Here is a 21,502-nt window from a genome sequence, read left to right on the forward strand (position 1 = left end):
TGTGCTGATGTAAAGTAGACATGTGGGAAATGTTACGTATTAAGTATTTTGTGTGACATATCTCTGTGATTTAATTGCATAAAAATTCAAAGTTGGAAAATTGCGAAATTTTCATAATTTTCGCCAAATTTCCGTTTTTTTCACAAATAAACGCAGATACTATCAAAGAATTTTTACCATTGTCATGAAGTACAATATGTCATGAGAAAACAATGTCAGAATCACCAGGATCCATTGAAGCGTTCCAGAGTTATAACCTCATACAGGGACAGTGGTCAGAATTGTAAAAATTGGCCCGGTCATTAACGTGCAAACCACCCTTGGGGGTAAAGGGGTTAAATGTACTGAAACAGGTATGCAAAAATTTACAGTGGCTTATTTCTAAAGATTTAAAAAACAAAACTAAAAAACAATATAATTACTCTGCATAGGGCCTTGAACAAAAAGAATGTGACAAGAAAAGCTACGTAAGTCCACTTCTTAAAAGTAAGCACCTGCAAAAGGTCACTGTATTCAGGTGGAGTGAACGTTAGTGATATTGGACATAACATTTTCTTAAAACACGCATACTTTGTGAGGTAGACAGTTGCATTTAAATATCTGGAATATTAATAGTTTTCTTTTGTCTTTGAAAGAAACCAAAAGCCCTTTAAAAAAATAAAATTTAAAAGAAATACAAAAATGCTTATGGCCTCAAAAGTCAAGAGTCAGGAGCTATACTTCTCTGACAGAAAATGCTTCACTATTTTTCTTCTGAAGGAAAATTAGAACTGAGGGGACCTAAAGGGAATTTGTCAGCATGTTTTTTCTATGTAATCTGATGGCATCATGAGGTAGGGGCTGTGACACTGATTTCAATGATATCTCACTTATTAGGATGTATGTTGTTGTTTCAATATAGTTAATGTTTTATCACCAGGATATTATCACTGCACAGACTAGCTCCCTTGTGCCATGTTGTTCAACTCTGCCCCTTCTGTGATAATCAGCTCACTTTCAATAGACAATGTACACAAAAAGCTGTGCTGTGAGCGGGGTAGCTTTTGAGCTCTGCTACATATTACCTCTAAAAAGGCTGATTGTGTCACAACTGCTGCCCCCAGTAAACTAAATGATACATTGTTTGAATCAGGGTCTCTTTTTCTACATTATGCTGCTCTCAGATGAGGTAGCATAAATCAGGTGACAGCTTCCCTTTAAATTTCCCTCTTTCTTTGTAGCTCATCAACAATAAATAATGCTCTTAATAATTTGCTGTACTGCAGTATATCATAGATCAATGAATTTACAGTGTCACAGACTGTACAAGTCCAACACTTCCCCATCACTGGAATCTGTGTATTATTCACAGACTGAGACTACCAGTCACATTTTTTATGCCTTAGTTATTTTCTAGCAATGGAATAGAATAGCACAATCTGACTTAGGTTTTTCTATCCCTATTTCTAAATATCACTATGTGGCTCTGCTCTCCCCGTCCACATATTTCATGGTGCCCATGATAATTCCCTCTAATTGGTTGAGTTAGACCATGTTATGTGATGGCAGGAAGGCGTTAGGGGAAGCTTGTGTAGAGTCGCCTAATGTCGTGTGGGCTCGCTTTTTGGATTATGCAATCTTCAGCAATGCGTGAAGTCATGTGTGTGCGCGTGACACTGGGCTTTTTTTTTATCAGCGAGAATCAATTTCCAAATTAATAGAATTCACCCAACCTATCATTTTTTAAAAATTTGGCTCAGTCAATTCACAACGGAGCAATTTGATCATGTTCGCTACAGTGGCTTTTATGGTTTGTAGATTTCAATTGGTATTAATAAATTCATTTATTATATTAAAAACACATTATATGTTAGATTTCTTTTCAGCTTTATTTTGTATTTAACATGTTAAATGTACATTTAATGAAATATGTTTAAAATAATTCCTGAACTCTCCTGAAAGAACCAACTTTAGGGGTCACGGCTCCCCACTCGGTGTATCTCCTGTACTCTCCTGGTCTCAGGTAATACTGGCGTCCCCTGTAGCTTGGCTGCTCATAGAAGATCCAATGTCCTTCAAGGACATTGCAGGAGTGGATGTCATGATAATTGAATTCTTCATGGACTTGAGGGCAGTCTTCGGTGAACTCCATCATCTGACCTCTAAATTCTTCCCTTTCATAAATTCTCAATCTAGAGGATCCACGATGCTGTGAGAAAGAAGCAAATTAGTAAAGAATTCATATCAGGTCACCTCTGCAGCACTTGTATGAGCTGTGTGCCCAAATCACATTGAATTTTCCAATTAATACTGCTGTTAATATAGTACAGTAAGATCCCCAAAATGGGGAAAAACTGTCTAAATGAAGAAGAAATCAAGCAGGCACGCCTTCACTCATTCATTTTCAATGGTAATAGTCGATAACTTCAAATCTTTAATAAATGTTATAGTTTACAAAGTTTTAATAGAAAATATTTTTTAGAGAGACCTATTAAAATATTCATATCTTCCTGCTCATGTGTATTGTTCATCAACCTTTCAATCAATTCCTCCTGCCACTTCTAGGAATAAATAGAAAGCTTGCAAGCATTGAACACTGCTTGGCATTGTCACATCTGACAATCTGCCTATTAAAATCTCTGCTGAAATCTTCAGTAAGGGCTCATGCCCACTTGCGATGAAATTGGACAAATTCAGTCCAATAAAAAATCGGATTGAATTCGGACCAGTGTTAATCTATGATTGTGTGCTCATCTGGGTTTTTTTTTCCAGCTCGAATCGGATCACGATTGGGCTGGAAAACAAATCGCAGCATGCTGCGAATGTAATCAGAAAACGGATCACATCCCGCAATAAAAGTAAATGGGTGTGAGAAAAAAATTGCACAGCACTCGCACCATGTGTCCTTTGAAACGCTGGCATTTCATAGTAACATAGTTATTAAGGTTGAAGGAGGACTTCAAGTCCATCTAGTTCAACCCATATCCTAACCTAACATGCCCTAACATGTTGATCCAGAGGAAGGCAAAAAAAAACCATGTGGCAAATAGTAAGCTCCACATTGGGGAAAAAAATTCCTTCCCGACTCCACATACGGCAATCAGACTATTTCATATGTGGCTAATGTAAAAAACACACTGACAGTTTATAATATAAAAGATAGATTACATATATACACATAGAATAGGTATATAAATATCTTTATATTTCATAGACAGATAGATCATGTATTCAAAGGGAATTTCTAGTTATACACCGCGCTGCCGCAAAGATACATTCCTGAATTTACAACTGGGAGCGGTGCTAATGCAACCACTCCCGGCTGTAAACAACTGTAGAATGAATGAAATGCTGGGAGCAGAGCATTGACAACTAGCGGTGACATCACCGGAGCTGCGCTCCCTCACAGTATGAACTCAAATGAACTCTTCAGCGTGGGAAAATCAGCTAGCATTTTCCCATGCTCAAGTGTTCATCTGAGTTCATGCTGGGAGGGAGCGCAGCTCCGTTGACGTCACCGTTAATTGTTGAAGCTCCGCTCCCAGCATTTCATTCATTCCACAGTAGTTTACAGCCCAACATATCTTACACATATTCATACTTACTTTCGTGGATGACATATTTATTATTTGAGACGGCTGTGAGGGGAATTTTGTTAGTTTTGTCAGTTATTTAAATAAGGTCAACCTTTATAATATGTGTTTTACCTCCGTGTCTGGAGGAAAAACTTTGGAATTTTAAGATGTTAAGATCCAAGTGCCAAATGGAGAACTGAAAATAGAAGTGTTTAGAAAACAAACTGCTACCAATAATATCCTCCATTACAAAAGTTGTCACCCATGGCATACTAAAAAAGGACTTCTCTATAGTCAGATATTGAGGTTGTGTAAAATTAATAACGATGAAGATACTTTTGATAAACAGATTATAGAGTTAAAAACGCGCTTTCTGGAGAGAGGGTACCCCTTAAATCTGCTTGATGACGCCCATGAAAGAGTGAAAAAAAATTCTCAGACAGATTTACTGAATGAAAAAATGAAAAAAACATGATATTTTACCGCTAGGAAAGAAAACACAAAAATTCTTCTGTTTTAAACATAGTCCTATGGATAAGGTTGTTCAGGCTGCCATTAGGAAAAATTGGCACCTCATTAATTCAGATAAAGTTTTTCAACAAATGGGTACATTAAATCCACAATTTGCTTATAAGAGAACTGACAACATAGGTGATCTAATAGTGCATAATTGTCTTCTCCCTTCTGAGAATAATTGGTTGCGCTCTGATTTACCAAAAGGTAATTATAAATGTGGGCACTGTAAATATTGTCATTTACACTTAACTTCTAATCCCATACAGTTTTGTTCTATTAAACATATGGTACATAATTATATTTGTTGCCAAACCAAAGGTGTAATTTATATTCTCCTTTGTCCATGTTGCCATTTTTATGTGGGTAAAACAATCAGACCGCTGACCAAGCGGTTTGGTGAACATTATCGCTCCATAGCTACAGGCAAGGGATCGCTACGGCTTATCAAACATATTCAGGAAAAACAATGCGAATCCTGAATCTTTAAGGTTTGCATGCATTGCTGAAGTTGAGTATCCACCATAAGGAGGTAATTATGATAACATTTTATTGAGACAAGAAGCACGCTGGATTTTAAGAGCTAATGCACAAGGTCCACTTGGTTTGAATGACAGAATTGATCTCTCGGTTTTTCTATGAATATGTTAGAATGACATCTTTAAATATATTTCTTCTAATGTTATATATTCTGTTAATATTTGTACTCTGCTTTTTAAGAGTAACCCTGCACAGCACGTGTCAATTTGTAAGCTCTTGACTCCTATAAAGGAAATGACCTTTGTTTGATAACTTGACCAGGGAGTAATCTCAAAACCGCCTTCTTCCTCTCCCCTCCCCCCCACATGTCTCACATGTCCTGCACGTCTAACCTTTGTCCATGGCACATGTGTGAATAGAGGACTTTCATATTCATGCTGGAGAGTGCTACACTTTTTTCATTATATTGTTCATATATATGTGTGTCACTTACATATATATATATATATATGCAGGGGTTGGACAAAATAATGGAAACACCTAACGTTTTGGCATCATAATCTACGAACATGTGATAAACATGCAAACCGTGATATATAGTAATGTTTTGTGGTTGATTATTTGTGTTGTGTGATATGTGTATGGAAATTAACTGTTTGTTTTACACAATTGTAAGAACATTGATGAGAAACTGATACCAATGGCAGACCTCTCAGGTTTTCAAAGAGGCCAAATTGTTGGTGCTCGTATGGCAGGCGCTAGTGTAACAGAAAGTGTCCGAATGCTTGGCGTGTCAAGAGGTACTGTCTCCAAAGTAATGACTGCATTTGAAAGAGAAGGAAAAACGTCTGCAGCAAAGCACAGGTCTGGCCGAAAGTCAAAGTTGACTGAGAGAGAGCGTTGGACTCTAAAGTGAATTGTGAGAGAGGATCGCAAGACCACGGCTCCGAAAATCACTGCTGAGCTCAATGAACACCTACAGAACCCAGTTTCAACGAAAACTGTTCATCGGGAGCTGCATAAATCTAGATTCCACGGAAGAGCTGCCATTAGAAAACCGCTGCTCTCAATGACAAATGTTTCCAAGTGTTTAGAGTGGTGTAGAAACCTCCAGTATTGGTCCCTCGAGCAGTGGAAACATGTGATATTCTCAGACGAATCATCGTTTACCCTATTTCCGACCTCCGGCCGAGTGTACGTTTGGAGACAGCCGAAAGAAGCATTCCATCCAGACTGCCTTCTCCCAACCGTAAAACATGGTGGAGGTTCTGTGATGATCTGGGGTGCTATTTCGTGGAGATCCGCCGGGCCAATGATATCCCTTCATGGAAGAATTAACAGCCGAGATTATTTAGGCATTTTGGGCGACCAAGTGCATCCAATGGTTCAAGCACTGTCCCCGGAGGGGAACACCATCTTTCAGGATGATAATGCACCAATTCATACAGCTAGAATCATTGAAGCATGGGACGAGGAACATTCTAATGAAGTTGAGCATCTCATCTGGCCCCCACAATTCCCAGACCTCAACATTATTGAGCATTTATGGTCTATTTTAGAGATTCAAGTTAGTCGTCGATTTCCGCTGCCATCGTCGCTCAAAGAACTGGAAGGTGTTTTAACTGCAGAATGGGCTAAAATTCTTTTGGAGACAATTCACACCTTGTATGAATCCATACCTCGGAGAATGGAGGCTGCAATCGCTGCAAAATATGGACCTACACCATATTAAACTAACTTTTGTTGATGTTTCCAGGTGTTTCCATTATTTTGTCCAACCCCTGTATATATATATATATATATATATATATATCTACACCTATTCTATGTGTATATACAGTGGGGCAAAAAAGTATTTAGTCAGTCAGCAATAGTGCAAGTTCCACCACTTAAAAAGATGAGAGGCGTCTGTAATTTACATCATAGATAGACCTCAACTATGGGAGACAAACTGAGAAAAAAAAATCCAGAAAATAACATTGTCTGTTTTTTTAACAATTTATTTGCATATTATGGTGGAAAATAAGTATTTGGTCAGAAACAAAATTTAATCTCAATACTTTGTAATATATCCTTTGTTGGCAATGACAGAGGTCAAACATTTTCTGTAAGTCTTCACAAGGTTGCCACACACTGTTGTTGGTATGTTGGCCCATTCCTCCATGCAGATCTCCTCTAGAGCAGTGATGTTTTTGGCTTTTCGCTTGGCAACACGGACTTTCAACTCCCTCCAAAGGTTTTCTATAGGGTTGAGATCTGGAGACTGGCTAGGCCACTCCAGGACCTTGAAATGCTTCTTACGAAGCCACTCCTTCGTTGCTCTGGCGGTGTGCTTTGGATCATTGTCATGTTGAAAGACCCAGCCACGTTTCATCTTCAATGCCCTTGCTGATGGAAGGAGGTTTGCACTCAAAATCTCACGATACATGGCCCCATTCATTCTTTCATGTACCTGGATCAGTCATCCTGGCCCCTTTGCAGAGCAACAGCCCCAAAGCATGATGTTTCCACCACCATGCTTTACAGTAGGTATGGTGTTTGATGGATGCAACTCAGTATTCTTTTTCCTCCAAACATGACAAGTTGTGTTTCTACCAAACAGTTCCAGTTTGGTTTCATCAGACCATAGGACATTCTCCCAAAACTCCTCTGGATCATCCAAATGCTCTCTAGCAAACTTCAGACGGGCCCGGACATGTACTGGCTTAAGCAGTGGGACACGTCTGGCACTGCAGGATCTGAGTCCATGGTGGAGTAGTGTGTTACTTATGGTAGGCCTTGTTACATTGGTCCCAGCTCTCTGCAGTTCATTCACTAGGTCCCCCTGCGTGGTTCTGGGATTTTTGCTCACCGTTCTTGTGATCATTCTGACCCCACGGGGTGGGATTTTGCGTGGAGCCCCAGATCGAGGGAGATTATCAGTGGTCTTGTATGTCTTCCATTTTCTAATTATTGCTCCCACTGTTGATTTCTTCACTCCAAGCTGGTTGGCTATTGCAGATTCAGTCTTCCCAGCCTGGTGCAGGGCTACAATTTTGTTTCTGGTGTCCAGTGACAGCTCTTTGGTCTTCACCATAGTGGAGTTTGGAGTCAGACTGTTTGAGGGTGTGCACAGGTGTCTTTTTATTCTGATAACAAGTTTAAACAGGTGCCATTACTACAGGTAATGAGTGGAGGAAAGAGGAGACTCTTAAAGAAGAAGTTACAGGTCTGTGAGAGCCAGAAATCTTGATTGTTTGTTTCTGACCAAATACTTATTTTCCACCATAATATGCAAATAAATTGTTAAAAAAACAAACAATGTGATTTTCTGGATTTTTTTTTCTCAGTTTGTCTCCCATACTTGAGGTCTACCTATGATGTAAATTACAGACGCCTCTCATCTTTTTAAGTGGTGGAACTTGCACTATTGCTGACTGACTAAATACTTTTTTGCCCCACTGTATCTATTCTATCTATTCTACTCTAACCTATTCTATACTGTACGCGGCAGATCATTTGCTGGTCTATTTTAAATATATATATATATATCTATAATATAACGCTGGGAGCGTCACTCTGTCCGAAGCCTTTATTGACTGCACAAGCGCAAGCGCCGGCGCAGTCTGAACAGCACAGAGTGACGCTCCCAGGAGATCGCTGTATGCGTAAACACTGAACGCACACCGCGATCTCCAACGGATAGCAGGGACGTGCCAGTAGGGTAAGTATCAGCTATATTCACCTGTCCCGTTCCAGCGCTGCGTGCGGCTCCATGTTCTGGTCCTCTGCCTGTGACGTTCACAGTTCAGAGGGCGCGATGACGCACTTAATGCGCGCCGCCCTCTGACTGAACAGTCACAGCCAGAGGAGCCGAAACACGAAGCGGCACGCAGCGCTGGAACGGGACAGGTGAATATAGCAAGTGTCAGGGGCCTGAGCTAGCGGCGACTCCGGCACCTGACCCCCACAGCGCACCGGTGTCTCCGCCTGCTCAGGCCCCTGACACTCGGCGCCCAGCGACGATAGGTGAGTATGGTATTTTTTTTTCATATATCGCAGCAGCATAAGGGGCATACACTATGGAGCATCTTATGGGGGCCATAAACCATAATGGAGCAGTGTATGAGGGCATATACTATGGAGCATCTTATTGGGGCCATAAACCATAATGGAGCAGTGTTCGGGGGCATATACTATGGAGCATCTTATGAGGGCCATAAACCTTTATGGAGCAGTGTACGGGGCATATAATATGGAGCATCTTATGGGGGCCATAAACCTTTATGGAGCAGTGTACGGGGCATATAATATGGAGCATCTTATGGGGGCCATAAACCTTTATAGAGCAGTGTACGGGGCATATACTATGGAGCATCTTATGGGGGCCATAAACCTTTATGGAGCAGTGTACGGAGCATATGGATGGGAGCAGCAAATTACAGAATGGTGGCGCAGGATGGGAGCAGCACATGACAGAACGGGGGCGCAGGATGGGAGCAGCACATGACAGAACGGGGCATGTCAGGATGGGAGCAGCACATGACAGAACGGGGGCTCAGGATGGGAGCAGCACATGACAGAACGGGGGCGCAGGATGGGAGTAGCACATGACAGAACGGGGGCGCAGGATGGGAGCAGCACATAACAGAATAGGGCAGCACATGACAGAACGGGGGTGCAGGATGGCAGCAGCACATGACAGGACGGGGCGCAGGATGTGAGCAGCACATGACAGGATGGGGGCGCAGGATGGGTGCAGCACATGTCAGAATGGGGGCGCAGGATGGAAGCAGCACATGTCAGAATGGGGACGCAGGATGGAGCAGCACATGACAGGATGGGGACGCAGGATGGAGCAGCAAATGACAGGATGGGGACCCAGGATGGAGCAGCACATGACAAGATGGGGATGCAGGATGGAGCAGCTCATGACAGGATGGGGACGCAGGATGGAGCAGCAAATGACAGGATGGGGACCCAGGATGGAGCAGCACATGACAGGATGGGGACGCAGGATGGAGCAGCACATGACAGGATGGGGACGCAGGATGGAGCAGCACATGACAGGATGGGGACACAGGACGGAGCAGCACATGACAGGATGGGGACGCAGGATGGAGCAGCACATGACAAGATGGGGATGCAGGATGGAGCAGCTCATGACAGGATGGGGACGCAGGATGGAGCAGCACATGACAGGATGGGGACACAGGACGGAGCAGCACATGACAGGATGGGGACGCAGGATGGAGCAGCACATGACAAGATGGGGATGCAGGATGGAGCAGCTCATGACAGGATGGGGACGCAGGATGGAGCAGCACCTGACAGGATGGGGGCGCAGGATGGAGCAGCACATGACTGGATGGAGACCATATACCAATATAAATGCTCGCCACCCGGGCGTAGAACAGGTTCAATAGCTAGTATATATATATATATATATATATATATATATATATATACAGTACAGTCCAAAAGTTTGGACACACCTTCTCATTTAAAGATTTTTCTGTATTTTCATGACTATGAAAATTGTACATTCATACTGAAGGCATCAAAACTATGAATTGACACATGTGGAATTATATATAGTTAACAAAAAAGTGGGAAAAAAATGAAATTATGTCATATATTCTAGGTTCTTCAAAGCAGCCACCTTTTGCTTTGATGACTGCTTTGCACACTCTTGGCATTCTCTTGATGAGCTTCAAGAGGTTGTCACTGGGAATGGTCTTCCAACAATCTTGTAGGAGTTCCCAGAGATGCTTAGCACTTGTTGGCCCTTTTGCCTTCACTCTGCGGTCCAGTTCACCCCAAACCATCTCGATTGGGTTCAGGTCTGGTGACTGTGGAAGCCAAGTCATCTGGCGTAGCACCCCATCACTCTCCTTCTTGGTCAAATATCCCTTACACAGCCTGGAGGTGTGTTTGGGGTCATTGTCCTGCTGAAAAATAAATGATGGTCCAACTAAACGCAAACCGGATGGAATAGCATGCCATTTCAAGATGCTGTGGTAGCCATGCTGGTTCAGTATGCCTTCAATTTTGAATAAATCCCAAACAGTGTCACCAGCAAAGCACCCCACCACCACCACACCTCCTCCATGCTTCACGGTGGGAACCAGGCATGTAGAGTCCATCCATTCACGTTTTCTGCGTCGCACAAAGACACAGTGGTTGGAACCAAAGATATCAAATTTGGACTCATCAGACCAAAGCACAGATTTCCACTGGTCTAATGTCCATTCCTTGTGTTCTTTAGCCCAAACAAGTCTCTTCTGCTTGTTGCCTGTCCTTAACAGTGGTTTCCTAGCAGCTATTTTACCATGAAGGCCTGCTGCACAAAGTCTCCTCTTAACAGTTGTTGTAGAGATGTGTCTGCTTCTAGAGCTCTGTGTGTCATTGACCTGGTCTCTAATCTGAGCTGCTGTTAACCTGCGATTTCTGAGGCTGGTGACTCTAATAAACATATCCTCAGAAGCAGAGGTGAATCTTGGTCTTCCTTTCCTGGGGCCTCATGTGAGCCAGTTTCTTTGTAGCGCTTGATGGCATTTGCCACTGCACTTGGGGACACTTTCAAAGTTTTCCCAATTTTTCGGACTGACTGACCTTCATTTCTTAAAGTAATGATGGCCACTTGTTTTTCTTTACTTAGCTGCTTTTTTCTTGCCATAATACAAATTCTAACAGTAGGACTATCAGCTGTGTATCCACCAGACTCCTGCACAACACAACTGATGGTCTCAACCGCATTTAGAAGGCAAGAAATCCCACTTATTAAACCTGACAGGGCACACCTGTGAATTGAAAACCATTCCTGGTGACTACCTTTTGAAGCTCATCAAGAGAATGCCAAGATTGTGCTCAGCAGTCATCAAAGCAAAAGGTGGCTACTGTGAAGAACCTAGAATATAAGACATAATTTCAGTTGGTTCACACTTTTTTGTTAAGTATTTAACAAAAAGTATTCCACATGAGTTAATTCATAGTTTTGATGCCTTCAGTGTGAATGTACAATTTTCATAGTTATGAAAATACAGAAAAATCTTTAAATGAGAAGGTGTGGCCAAACTTTTGGTCTGTACTGTGTGTATATATATATATATATATATATATATACATATATATATATATATCTAATATATAAAGCTGAATGTGTGTATGTGTGTATGTGTGTATGTGTGTATGTATGTCCGGGATTGGCATCTGCACCGTCGCAGCTACAGCCACAAAATTTTGCACAGTCACACGTCTGGACACCGAGAGCGTCATAGGCTATATTGTGAGGTGAAATTTTAACCCCGCGCTTTCCAATTCACCAAACAATTTTGCCCCTATCTACATAATGGGGAAAAAAGTGAAAGGAAAAGTGTTGGAGGCGTCGAAGCTACAGCCACAAAATTTTGCACAGTCACACGTCTGGACCCTGAGAGCGTCATAGGCTACGTTGTGAGGTGAAATTTTAACCCCGCGCTTTCCAATTCACCAAACAATTTTGCCCCTATCTACATAATGGGGAAAAAGTGAAAGGAAAAGTGTTGGAGACGTCGCAGCTACAGAAACAAAATTTTCAACAGTCACACGTCCGGACCCTGAGAGCGTCATAGGCTATGTTGTGAGGTGATATTTTAACCCCGCGCTTTCCAATTCACCAAACTATTTTGCCACTATCTACATAATGGGGAAAAAGTGAAAGGAAAAGTGTTGGAGGCGTCGCAGCTACAGAAACAAAATTTTGCACAGTCACACGTCTGGTCCCTGAGAGCATCATAGGCTATGTTGTGAGGTGAAATTTTAACCCCGTGCTTTCCAATTCACCAAACAATTTTGCCCCTATCTACATAAGGGGGAAAAAAGTGAAAGGAAAAGTGTTGGAGGTGTCGAAGCTACAGCCACAAAATTTTGCACAGTCACACGTCTGGACCCCGAGAGAGTCATAGGCTATGTTGTGAGGTGAAATTTTAACCCCCGCGCATTCCAATTCACCAAACAATTTTGCCCCTATCTACATAATGGGGAAAAAAGTGAAAGGAAAAGTGTTGGAGGCGTCGAAGCTACAGAAACAAAATTTTGCACAGTCACACGTCTGGACCCCGAGAGCGTCATAGGCTATGTTGTGAGGTGAAATTTTAACCCCGCGCTTTCCAATTCACCAAACTATTTTGCCCCTATCTACATAATGGGGAAAAAGTGAAAGGAAAAGTGTTGGAGGCGTCGCAGCTACAGAAACAAAATTTTGCACAGTCACACGTCCGGACCCTGAGAGCGTCATAGGCTATGTTGTGAGGTGAAATTTTAACCCCGTGCTTTCCAATTCACCAAACAATTTTGCCCCTATCTACATAATGGGAAAAAATGAAAGGAAAAGTGTTGGAGGCAAATTGACAGCTGCCAGATGTGAACAAGGGGGATGTAAAGAGTGAGAGCGATGGCACCAAAGAGTATATACCATACAGTTGCTAAGGTGGGGCCCCGACATGGGATACTCACCACACACGGGGATATGAACACACACACAAAATGTGCCACACACTACCACGTGCTTGAACACATATCACCCTCAGCACACATTTCACCACACATTCTCCAACCTCGCCACATAAAAGTCGAAACACAAAAGTCGCCGCTCAAAACTCGCCACGCGCAGAACTCGCCACATGCAAAAACTAGGCTCTTGCAAAACTCGCCACAAGTGCAAAACTCACCTCATGGAAAACTCGCCACACGCAAAACTTGCACACGCGGAAAAATTGCCACATGCAAAATTTGCCTCACACAAAACTTGCACATACTCAAAAGGCACCACACAAAACTCGCCACGCGCAAAACTCGCCATGCGCAAAACTTGCTGCACACAAGTTGCTACACTAACCTGTCACATGCAACTCGACACACAAAAAGTTGCTACACGCATGTTGCCACACAAAACTCATCTCACAAAAGTCGCTACATGCATGTTGCCACACGCAACTCAACACACACAACTTGACAAACGAAACTCGCCCTAAAACACACACAAGTCTGGTCTTATCCTTCAAAAATAAAAATCTGATTAATAAGCAGACAAACTACAACAAATGTACCATATAGGAAATACGGCAGCTGTCAGTCACATGACCTGTCTATTATGTGTATGTGTGAGCTAATATATACTGCCAGGGGGAGGGCTTCCTGTTGGCTGGGGATTTATCAGGCTGCCAATTTAGCTTACAAATACTGAGGTAAAAATACTGAGCAAATAACGTGTGAACGAGGTCTAATACAGGAGGAGATGACGCACAGGTATATACTATATACAGGAGGAGATGACACACATATATATACTATATACAGGAGAGATGACACACAGGTATATACTATATAGAGGAGGAGATGACATACAGGTACATACTATATACAGGAGGAGATGACACACAGGTATATACTATATACAGGAGGAGATGACACACAGGTATATACTATATACAGGAGCAGATGACCTACAGGTATATACTATATACAGGAGGAGATGACCTACAGGTATACACTATATACAGGGGAGATGACACACAGGTATATACTATATAGAGGAGGAGATGACATACAGGTACATACTATATACAGGAGGAGATGACACACAGGTATATACTATATACAGGAGGAGATGACCTACAGGTATATACTATATACAGGAGCAGATGACCTACAGGTATATACTATATACAGGAGGAGATGACCTACAGGTATATACTATATACAGGAGGAGATGACACACAGGTATATACTATATACAGGGGAGATGACACACAGATATATACTATATACAGGAGAGATGACACACAGGTATATACTATATAGAGGAGGAGATGACATACAGGTACATATATATACAGGAGGAGATGACATACAGGTATATACTATATACAGGAGGCGATGACACACAGGTATATACTATATACAGGAGCAGATGACCTACAGGTATATACTATATACAGGAGGAGATGACATTCAGGTATATGCTATATATAGAAGATGACATGCAGGTATATACTATATACAGGAGGAGATGACACAGATATATACTATATACAGGGGAGATGACACACAGGTATATACTATATACAGGAGGAGATGACATTCAGGTATATACTATATATAGGGGAGATGACACACAGCAGGTATATAATATATACAGGGGAGATGACATACAGGTATATACTATATACAGGAGATGACATACAGATGTATACTATATATAAGGGAGATGACAAACATGTATATACTGAGGTGATGAGGTGAAAATGAGAGGTGTGAGGTGAAAATGAAAAGGTGTGAGTGCAAAATGAGAGGAGTGAGGAAAAATAATGGAGTGATCAGAAAATGACAAATGTGAGGTTGAAATGACAAGTGTTAGGGGGGAATGAGAGGAGTGAGGGGGAAAATGAGAGATGTGAGGGAGAAAATGAGAGATGTGAGGGGGAAAATGAAAGATGTGATTGGGAAAATGAGAGGCGTGATGGGAAAATAAGAGAAGTGAGGTGCTATAACTAACCACAGATATTTACTATGCCCAGGCAACGCCAGGCTCTTCAGCTAGTATATATATATATATATGTTTTGAATAATATTTCATTTGAAAATGATGCATAAATGACATAGAGAATTGCTATATGTAAAAGCTCAAGTTAAAATTGCATTGCAATCAGATAGCAATCGCACTGCACTCTGATGTAAACGGATGCTAGGTGTGAAAAATCGGATTTTACTCGCACAAAAAACGCATGACACTAACATGACAATTACATTGCACTTGTCCACCTCTCATGCATCAAAATCAGACCGATTTTTAATTCGCTAGTGTGTCTCCAGCCTAAAGCCTCATGCACACATTCAGTATTTGGTTAGTTTTTTTATCCCAGTAATTGTAAGCCAAAACCAGGAGTGGGTGATAAATGCAGAAGGGGTGCAAATGTTTCTATTATGCTTTTCCTCTGACTATTCCACTTCTGATTTTGCCTTACAAATACTGGGATAAAAAACTCACCAAATACTGAATGTGTACTTGAGGCCTAAGTGTATTTGTCAGGCACCTTAATACAGTTGTTGTAGAGATGTGTCTGCTTCTAGAGCTCTGTGTGTCATTGACCTGGTCTCTAATCTGAGCTGCTGTTAACCTGCGATTTGTGAGGCTGGTGACTCTAATAAACGTATCCTCAGAAGCAGAGGTGAATCTTGGTCTTCCTTTCCTGGGGCCTCATGTGAGCCAGTTTCTTTGTAGCGCTTGATGGCATTTGCCACTGCACTTGGGGACACTTTCAAAGTTTTCCCAATTTTTCGGACTGACTGACCTTCATTTCTTAAAGTAATGATGGCCACTCGTTTTTCTTTACTTAGCTGCTTTTTTCTTGCCATAATACAAATTCTAACAGTAGGACTATCAGCTGTGTATCCACCAGACTCCTGCACAACACAACTGATGGTCTCAACCGCATTTAGAAGGCAAGAAATCCCACTTATTTAACCTGACAGGGCACACCTGTGAATTGAAAACCATTCCTGGTGACTACCTCTTGAAGCTCATCAAGAGAATGCCAAAATTGTGCTCAGCAGTCATCAAAGCAAAAGGTGGCTACTGTGAAGAACCTAGAATATAAGACATAATTTCAGTTGGTTCACACTTTTTTGTTAAGTATTTAACAAAAAGTATTCCACATGAGTTAATTCATAGTTTTGATGCCTTCAGTGTGAATGTACAATTTTCATAGTTATGAAAATACAGAAAAATCTTTAAATGAGAAGGTGTGGCCAAACTTTTGGTCTGTACTGTGTGTATATATGTATATATATACATATATATATATATATATATATATATATATATATATATATATATATATATATGTTTTGAATAATATTTCATTTGAAAATGATGTATAAATGACATAGAGAATTGCAATATGTAAAAGCTCAAGTTAAAATTGCATTGCAATCAGATAGCAATCGCACTGCACTCTGATGTAAACGGATGCTAGGTGTGAAAAATCGGATTTTACTCGCACAAAAAACGCATGACACTAATATGACAATTACATTGCACTTGTCCACCTCTCATGCATCAAAATCAGACCGATTTTTAATTCGCTAGTGTGTCTCCAGCCTAAAGCCTCATGCACACATTCAGTATTTGGTTAGTTTTTTATCCCAGTATTTGTAAGCCAAAACCAGGAGTGGGTGATAAATGCAGAAGGGGTGCAAATGTTTCTATTATGCTTTTCCTCTGACTATTCCACTTCTGGTTTTGCCTTACAAATACTGGGATAAAAAACTCACCAAATACTGAATGTGTACTTGAGGCCTAAGTGTATTTGTCAGGCACCTTAATACAGTTGTCGATAGCAGCCAAGGAGTAGAGCACAAGTATCTCTGCTCAAAGTGCTTACAGCTGATGCTGAATAAATAAAAATATTTTAAAAATGTTGTTTTCATTTATATCAAGGGTTTTTTTGTCATTTTTTTAGTGATGTAAAATTGCAAATTTTATTGGACACTGGCTTTGCTTAAAAGTGTGCAACTTTTTCAGGTTTACACTATTCTTCTTACTACACTAATGCAGACATCCCAACCGTCCTGGATCCAGTGGGGCAGTCCCAATTTTGACAGTCTCCCCTGCGGTCATGGACGGGACATTAGTTTTCCCGCAGTGCAATGTCAGCCTCAGCCTCATCAGGACTGCCCCGCTGGATCCGGGACGGTTGGGAGATCTGCTCATCCCTCCACCCGCAGAGCAGCACACCATATATATGGCTGCTCTGTGCACACATGACCTGTGATGAGGTCACAGGAGGGGTGGAGTCAGGGGTTACATGATTGGAGCCTCCGTGTATGCATGCAGGACTCTGCTGGTTGTCATGGTGCTGGATGAGGGTAAGTTTATGTGTGGGGTCAGGAGGAGATTACAGTGTGGATGTAGTAGAGTCGTGTGTGAATGAGGTGTACAGAGCAGAGTCATGTGTACGAGGTATATGGAGCGGAGCCGCATGTGCAAGGTGTATGGAGCAGAGTTGTGTGTGTACAAGGTGTACGGAGGTGAGCCGCATGTGTACGGACTGCAGCCACATGTGTACGAGGTGTATGGAGCAGAGCCACATATGTATGAGGCGTACAGAGCACAGCCGCAAGTGTACGAGGCGTACGGAGCGCAGCCGCATGTGTACGAGGTGTACAGAGCACAGCCGCGTGTATACGAGGTGTACGGAGCGCAGCTGCGTGTGTACGAGGTGTACGGAGTGGAGCAGTGTGTAAGGTGTATGGAGAGGAGTCGTGGGTGTGTGTGTGTGTGTACGAAGCAGAGCCGCATGTGTACAAGGTGTATGGAGCTGTGTCGGATCGGAGCAGATATTGCTCCTCGCTCTGAAACTGACTGGCACAGGAGAAATGGAGAGGTCTTTATCAGTGGCGTACTGGAGCCGCAGCGACATGAGCAGTCAGCGGTGCGGCGCGACTGGATGACATCATTCAGCGCCGTGGGAGTGGAAGCTGCCGGCTGCTGCGAGGGAGTACGTTGAAAGGTGTATATGTGTAGTGATGGAGAAGGCAATGATGGTGGTGTGAGGGCAATGATAGGGGTGGGGTAACCATGTGTGGCCATTATACTGTATGCAGTATCATGTGGGGCCATTATACTGTTCCCAGCATCATGTGGGGCCATTATACTGTACAAAGCATCATGTGAAGTCATTATACAGTATGCAGCATCATGTGGGGCCATTATGCTGTACGCAGCATCATGTGGGGCCATTAAACAGTATGGAGCATCATGTGTGGCCATTATACAGTATGGAGCATCATGTGTGGCCATTATACAGTATGGAGCATCATGTGTGGCCATTATACAATATGGAGCATCATGTGGAGCAATTATACAGTGTGAAGCACTATGTGTGGCCATTATACAGTATGGATCATCATGGGTGGCCATTATACAGTATTGAGCACTGTGTGGCCATATTTTTTAACTTATAATTATTGTCTATGAAACAGTGTGATCAGCAGTACTAAATGGATGTGGTTGGGGAGTGGATATGGGTGTGACTACTTGTGAAATGGGTGTTGTCAGAGGCGTGGCCTAAAATTTGCCGCTATGCGCACAGCAAACTTTGTCCCTCTTTCCCTTCTTCAAAATTTGGGAGGTATACTAATGTGGGTGTAATCTTGGCATTGTTAGCTAGGCTGATAAGGACAGATTTATGAACTGCACCTATTTAAAAATAAAAGGGGGAGGGAACAATGTGAAGCACCTTGTCAGCAGAATATGGCACATGGAGTTGCCCTAATTCAGGCAGAAAAAAAAAATATGTAGAAAAAAGATGTGGTTCTCCAGTGATAATGGAAAAACAGGTAAGTATCACTTCACATTTATTTAAGCATATTTAAAAGAACAACATGTCTACATGAAACAGTGCTGCATTACAGAAAAAAAATGCGTTTCGGCTAGCATGCCATAGTCATGATCACTCAAATTCTTAAATAAATGTGAAGTTTTATAGTAAGCTGTTTGCTATCATCGCTGGAGAACCATTTAAAAAAGTTTTACAAATAGCTTCATATTCACTCTACTAGCGGAGTGACAAAAAGTGGAACATCCATTCTAGACAGCAGTGTTCTATCTAAATGCACCAAATTTATTGATTACTGTAGATTTTTTTGTGCATAATTCTACAAAATTGTGCTTAGTGTCCAAAAGGTCTATATTTTTGTGTTTAAAATGTTTTTGTGACATTTAAGGGCAAAGGAAGCATTTTTTTTTAAAAAAGCCACACAAAATATTGGCCAAACATACAAATCACTTAATGGGGCACAGGAGCACATTTGCAAATTTAGCTACTTTTGGAAATGATGAGTCAGGTGAAAACATCTGGAAACTCTAAACGGCCAAACACGTATTGCATAAAACAGACTTCACAAAAGCGAAAAATGGAAAGATAAAGATGGCACAAACGAAAAAAAGGTGCAAAGCATTAAAAAAAATTTCAGATAAGCACACAAAACGAATGGAATTTGTGATAAATTAAAGATGGCTTGTTATTTTTATTTTTGATTTATTTTAGAACTTTTGATCTAAAGAAAATCACAGGTTTTGAAATATGGAGCAAAAATATCTGGTGTACATAAATCATTTTACAGGTTTCTAGAGCACATTACTGCCAAATTGTGTTAGTTTTTAAAGTGGTAATTCATGAATCAACTGAAACATCTGGAAATCCTTAATCCTGTTCATAATGATGAACTTAAAAAACAAGCAAGTGGACACACAAAATAGGCCTTTAAAAAAATCATATGTTAAAATAAAAATTATGCACAAACGAAAAACAGGCGAAAAACACAAAGAACTGGACAAAAAGACGCAGCTGCAGTGTTAATTGAGCCTTCAGGCTACAGATGTTACCTTTATCTTCCAATTAGATAATTTTTAGAACCTAAAACCAATTTTTGCAGGAGTTTACTTGACGCTATTAAATGACAATAATGATTCTAATAAAAGATAGTATTGTTACCTGAGGAATAATGCGACAGGATCTTATAGAATCATTTAGTCCCATCCACTGCTGAAAGTCAGGATATTCTCCCCTCCTTAGGAAATACTGGTGTCCAGTGAAGTTGGGACGTTCATATAACATCCAGTTTCCATTTTCCACACGGATGGAATTGCAGCGACTGAAGTACGAGTTCAGGTCAGAACAGTCAGAGCTGCACTCATAAGAGCGGCCCTGGAAGTTCCTGTCCTCGTAAAAGATGATCTGGAACAAAAAAAATCTAAATCTATTAATGAAAACAGGAGATATATTGCAGAATAAAAAAAGGGAAATTAATTTAGGATTTAATTGATTTTTTTTATAAAGCCTCATTTTTATTTTTATTTATATGTGTACTTTTGAAACAAAGTGTTTTTCTAATGTTGATGTTAAACCAACACTAGATTTCAATATAACCAGTATATGTTTGTATATTACAATTATACTAAATGAGGCTCAATTTATCTTAATTGGTAGAATCTTGAAACATGACGATAATATCAAGATAGGGTCAAGAACGGCTTTCTGAAAAGCATTGCTGCTCAAATAAAGATTGCATTTGAAAATACTGTGTATTAATAAGTAGTAAAAAAAACCAATATGTTTTATGTGACAAATGACCAATAACTTTACCTTGCCCATTTTGCCTGGAGAATCTCTGTTGAGGTCTCAGTGATGTGGAATAACTCAGAGCTGCTCTTATATACTATGTCCTTTGCTGGATCTGCAATACTAGTACAATAGACACGCCGCCTAGTACAAACAATGTATAGTATTTCTCTTTTCACTCTATATTAAAGCCGAGAATGTTCAGTCTTTGTATACCTCTCTTTGTCAGCTTTTAATTATCCTGGGTCACGTTTATTTGCTACTGTCAGTAAATAATCAGCACAGTGAGGGCACATACTATTGCAACTTTCCATAACAGCACAGCATGGGAAAGATCGCTTTAAATTAGATATTTGTTTCACTAACTATTTAAATTAAAATATATTAATTTGATAAATGTAAAGATGAGAATTAGTTAATTGTTTTTTTTTCTATGAAGTTTTCATTAAAGAATTGTGCATTAAATGTCCATTGTGGCTATAGCTTTGATGCTTTAATATTATTATTATTATACATTTTTATAGCGCCATTTATTCCATGGCGCTTTACATGTGAAAAGGGGGCAAATATAGACAACTACAATAAACATGAGCAAAAAACAAGGCACTAACAGGTACAGAAGGAGGAAGGACCCTGCCCCTGATGTCTCACAGTCTGCAAGGGATGGGTGAGGATACACTCGGAGAGTGACTGATACTTGTTGCTCCGGCACACCCCCTATGGTGGAGGGGCTAGAAATAGTGATCATTAAAATGCCATTGGTCAGAAGCACTTTTTGAAAAATGCGTGTTGTCTCTTTAAGAGACCGTG

At 41.0% G+C, this 21,502-nt stretch overlaps 1 protein-coding gene across 1 annotated transcript; it reads right to left on the reverse strand.

Moving 5' to 3' along the window:
• Nucleotides 1-1,849: 1,849 nt before the first annotated feature.
• Nucleotides 1,850-20,779, reverse strand: LOC138644844 (gamma-crystallin 1). The gene is made up of 3 exons (XM_069733732.1): nucleotides 20,717-20,779; nucleotides 20,066-20,308; nucleotides 1,850-2,188 (listed from the first exon to the last, which is right to left on the reverse strand). Exons 1-3 carry the CDS (start codon nucleotides 20,723-20,725, stop codon nucleotides 1,913-1,915), a joined length of 528 nt encoding a protein of 175 aa, XP_069589833.1. The 5' UTR covers nucleotides 20,726-20,779; the 3' UTR covers nucleotides 1,850-1,912.
• Nucleotides 20,780-21,502: the final 723 nt, after the last annotated feature.

This window comes from Ranitomeya imitator, chromosome 7 (assembly GCF_032444005.1).
Source record: "Ranitomeya imitator isolate aRanImi1 chromosome 7, aRanImi1.pri, whole genome shotgun sequence".
NCBI lineage: Eukaryota > Metazoa > Chordata > Amphibia > Anura > Dendrobatidae > Ranitomeya > Ranitomeya imitator.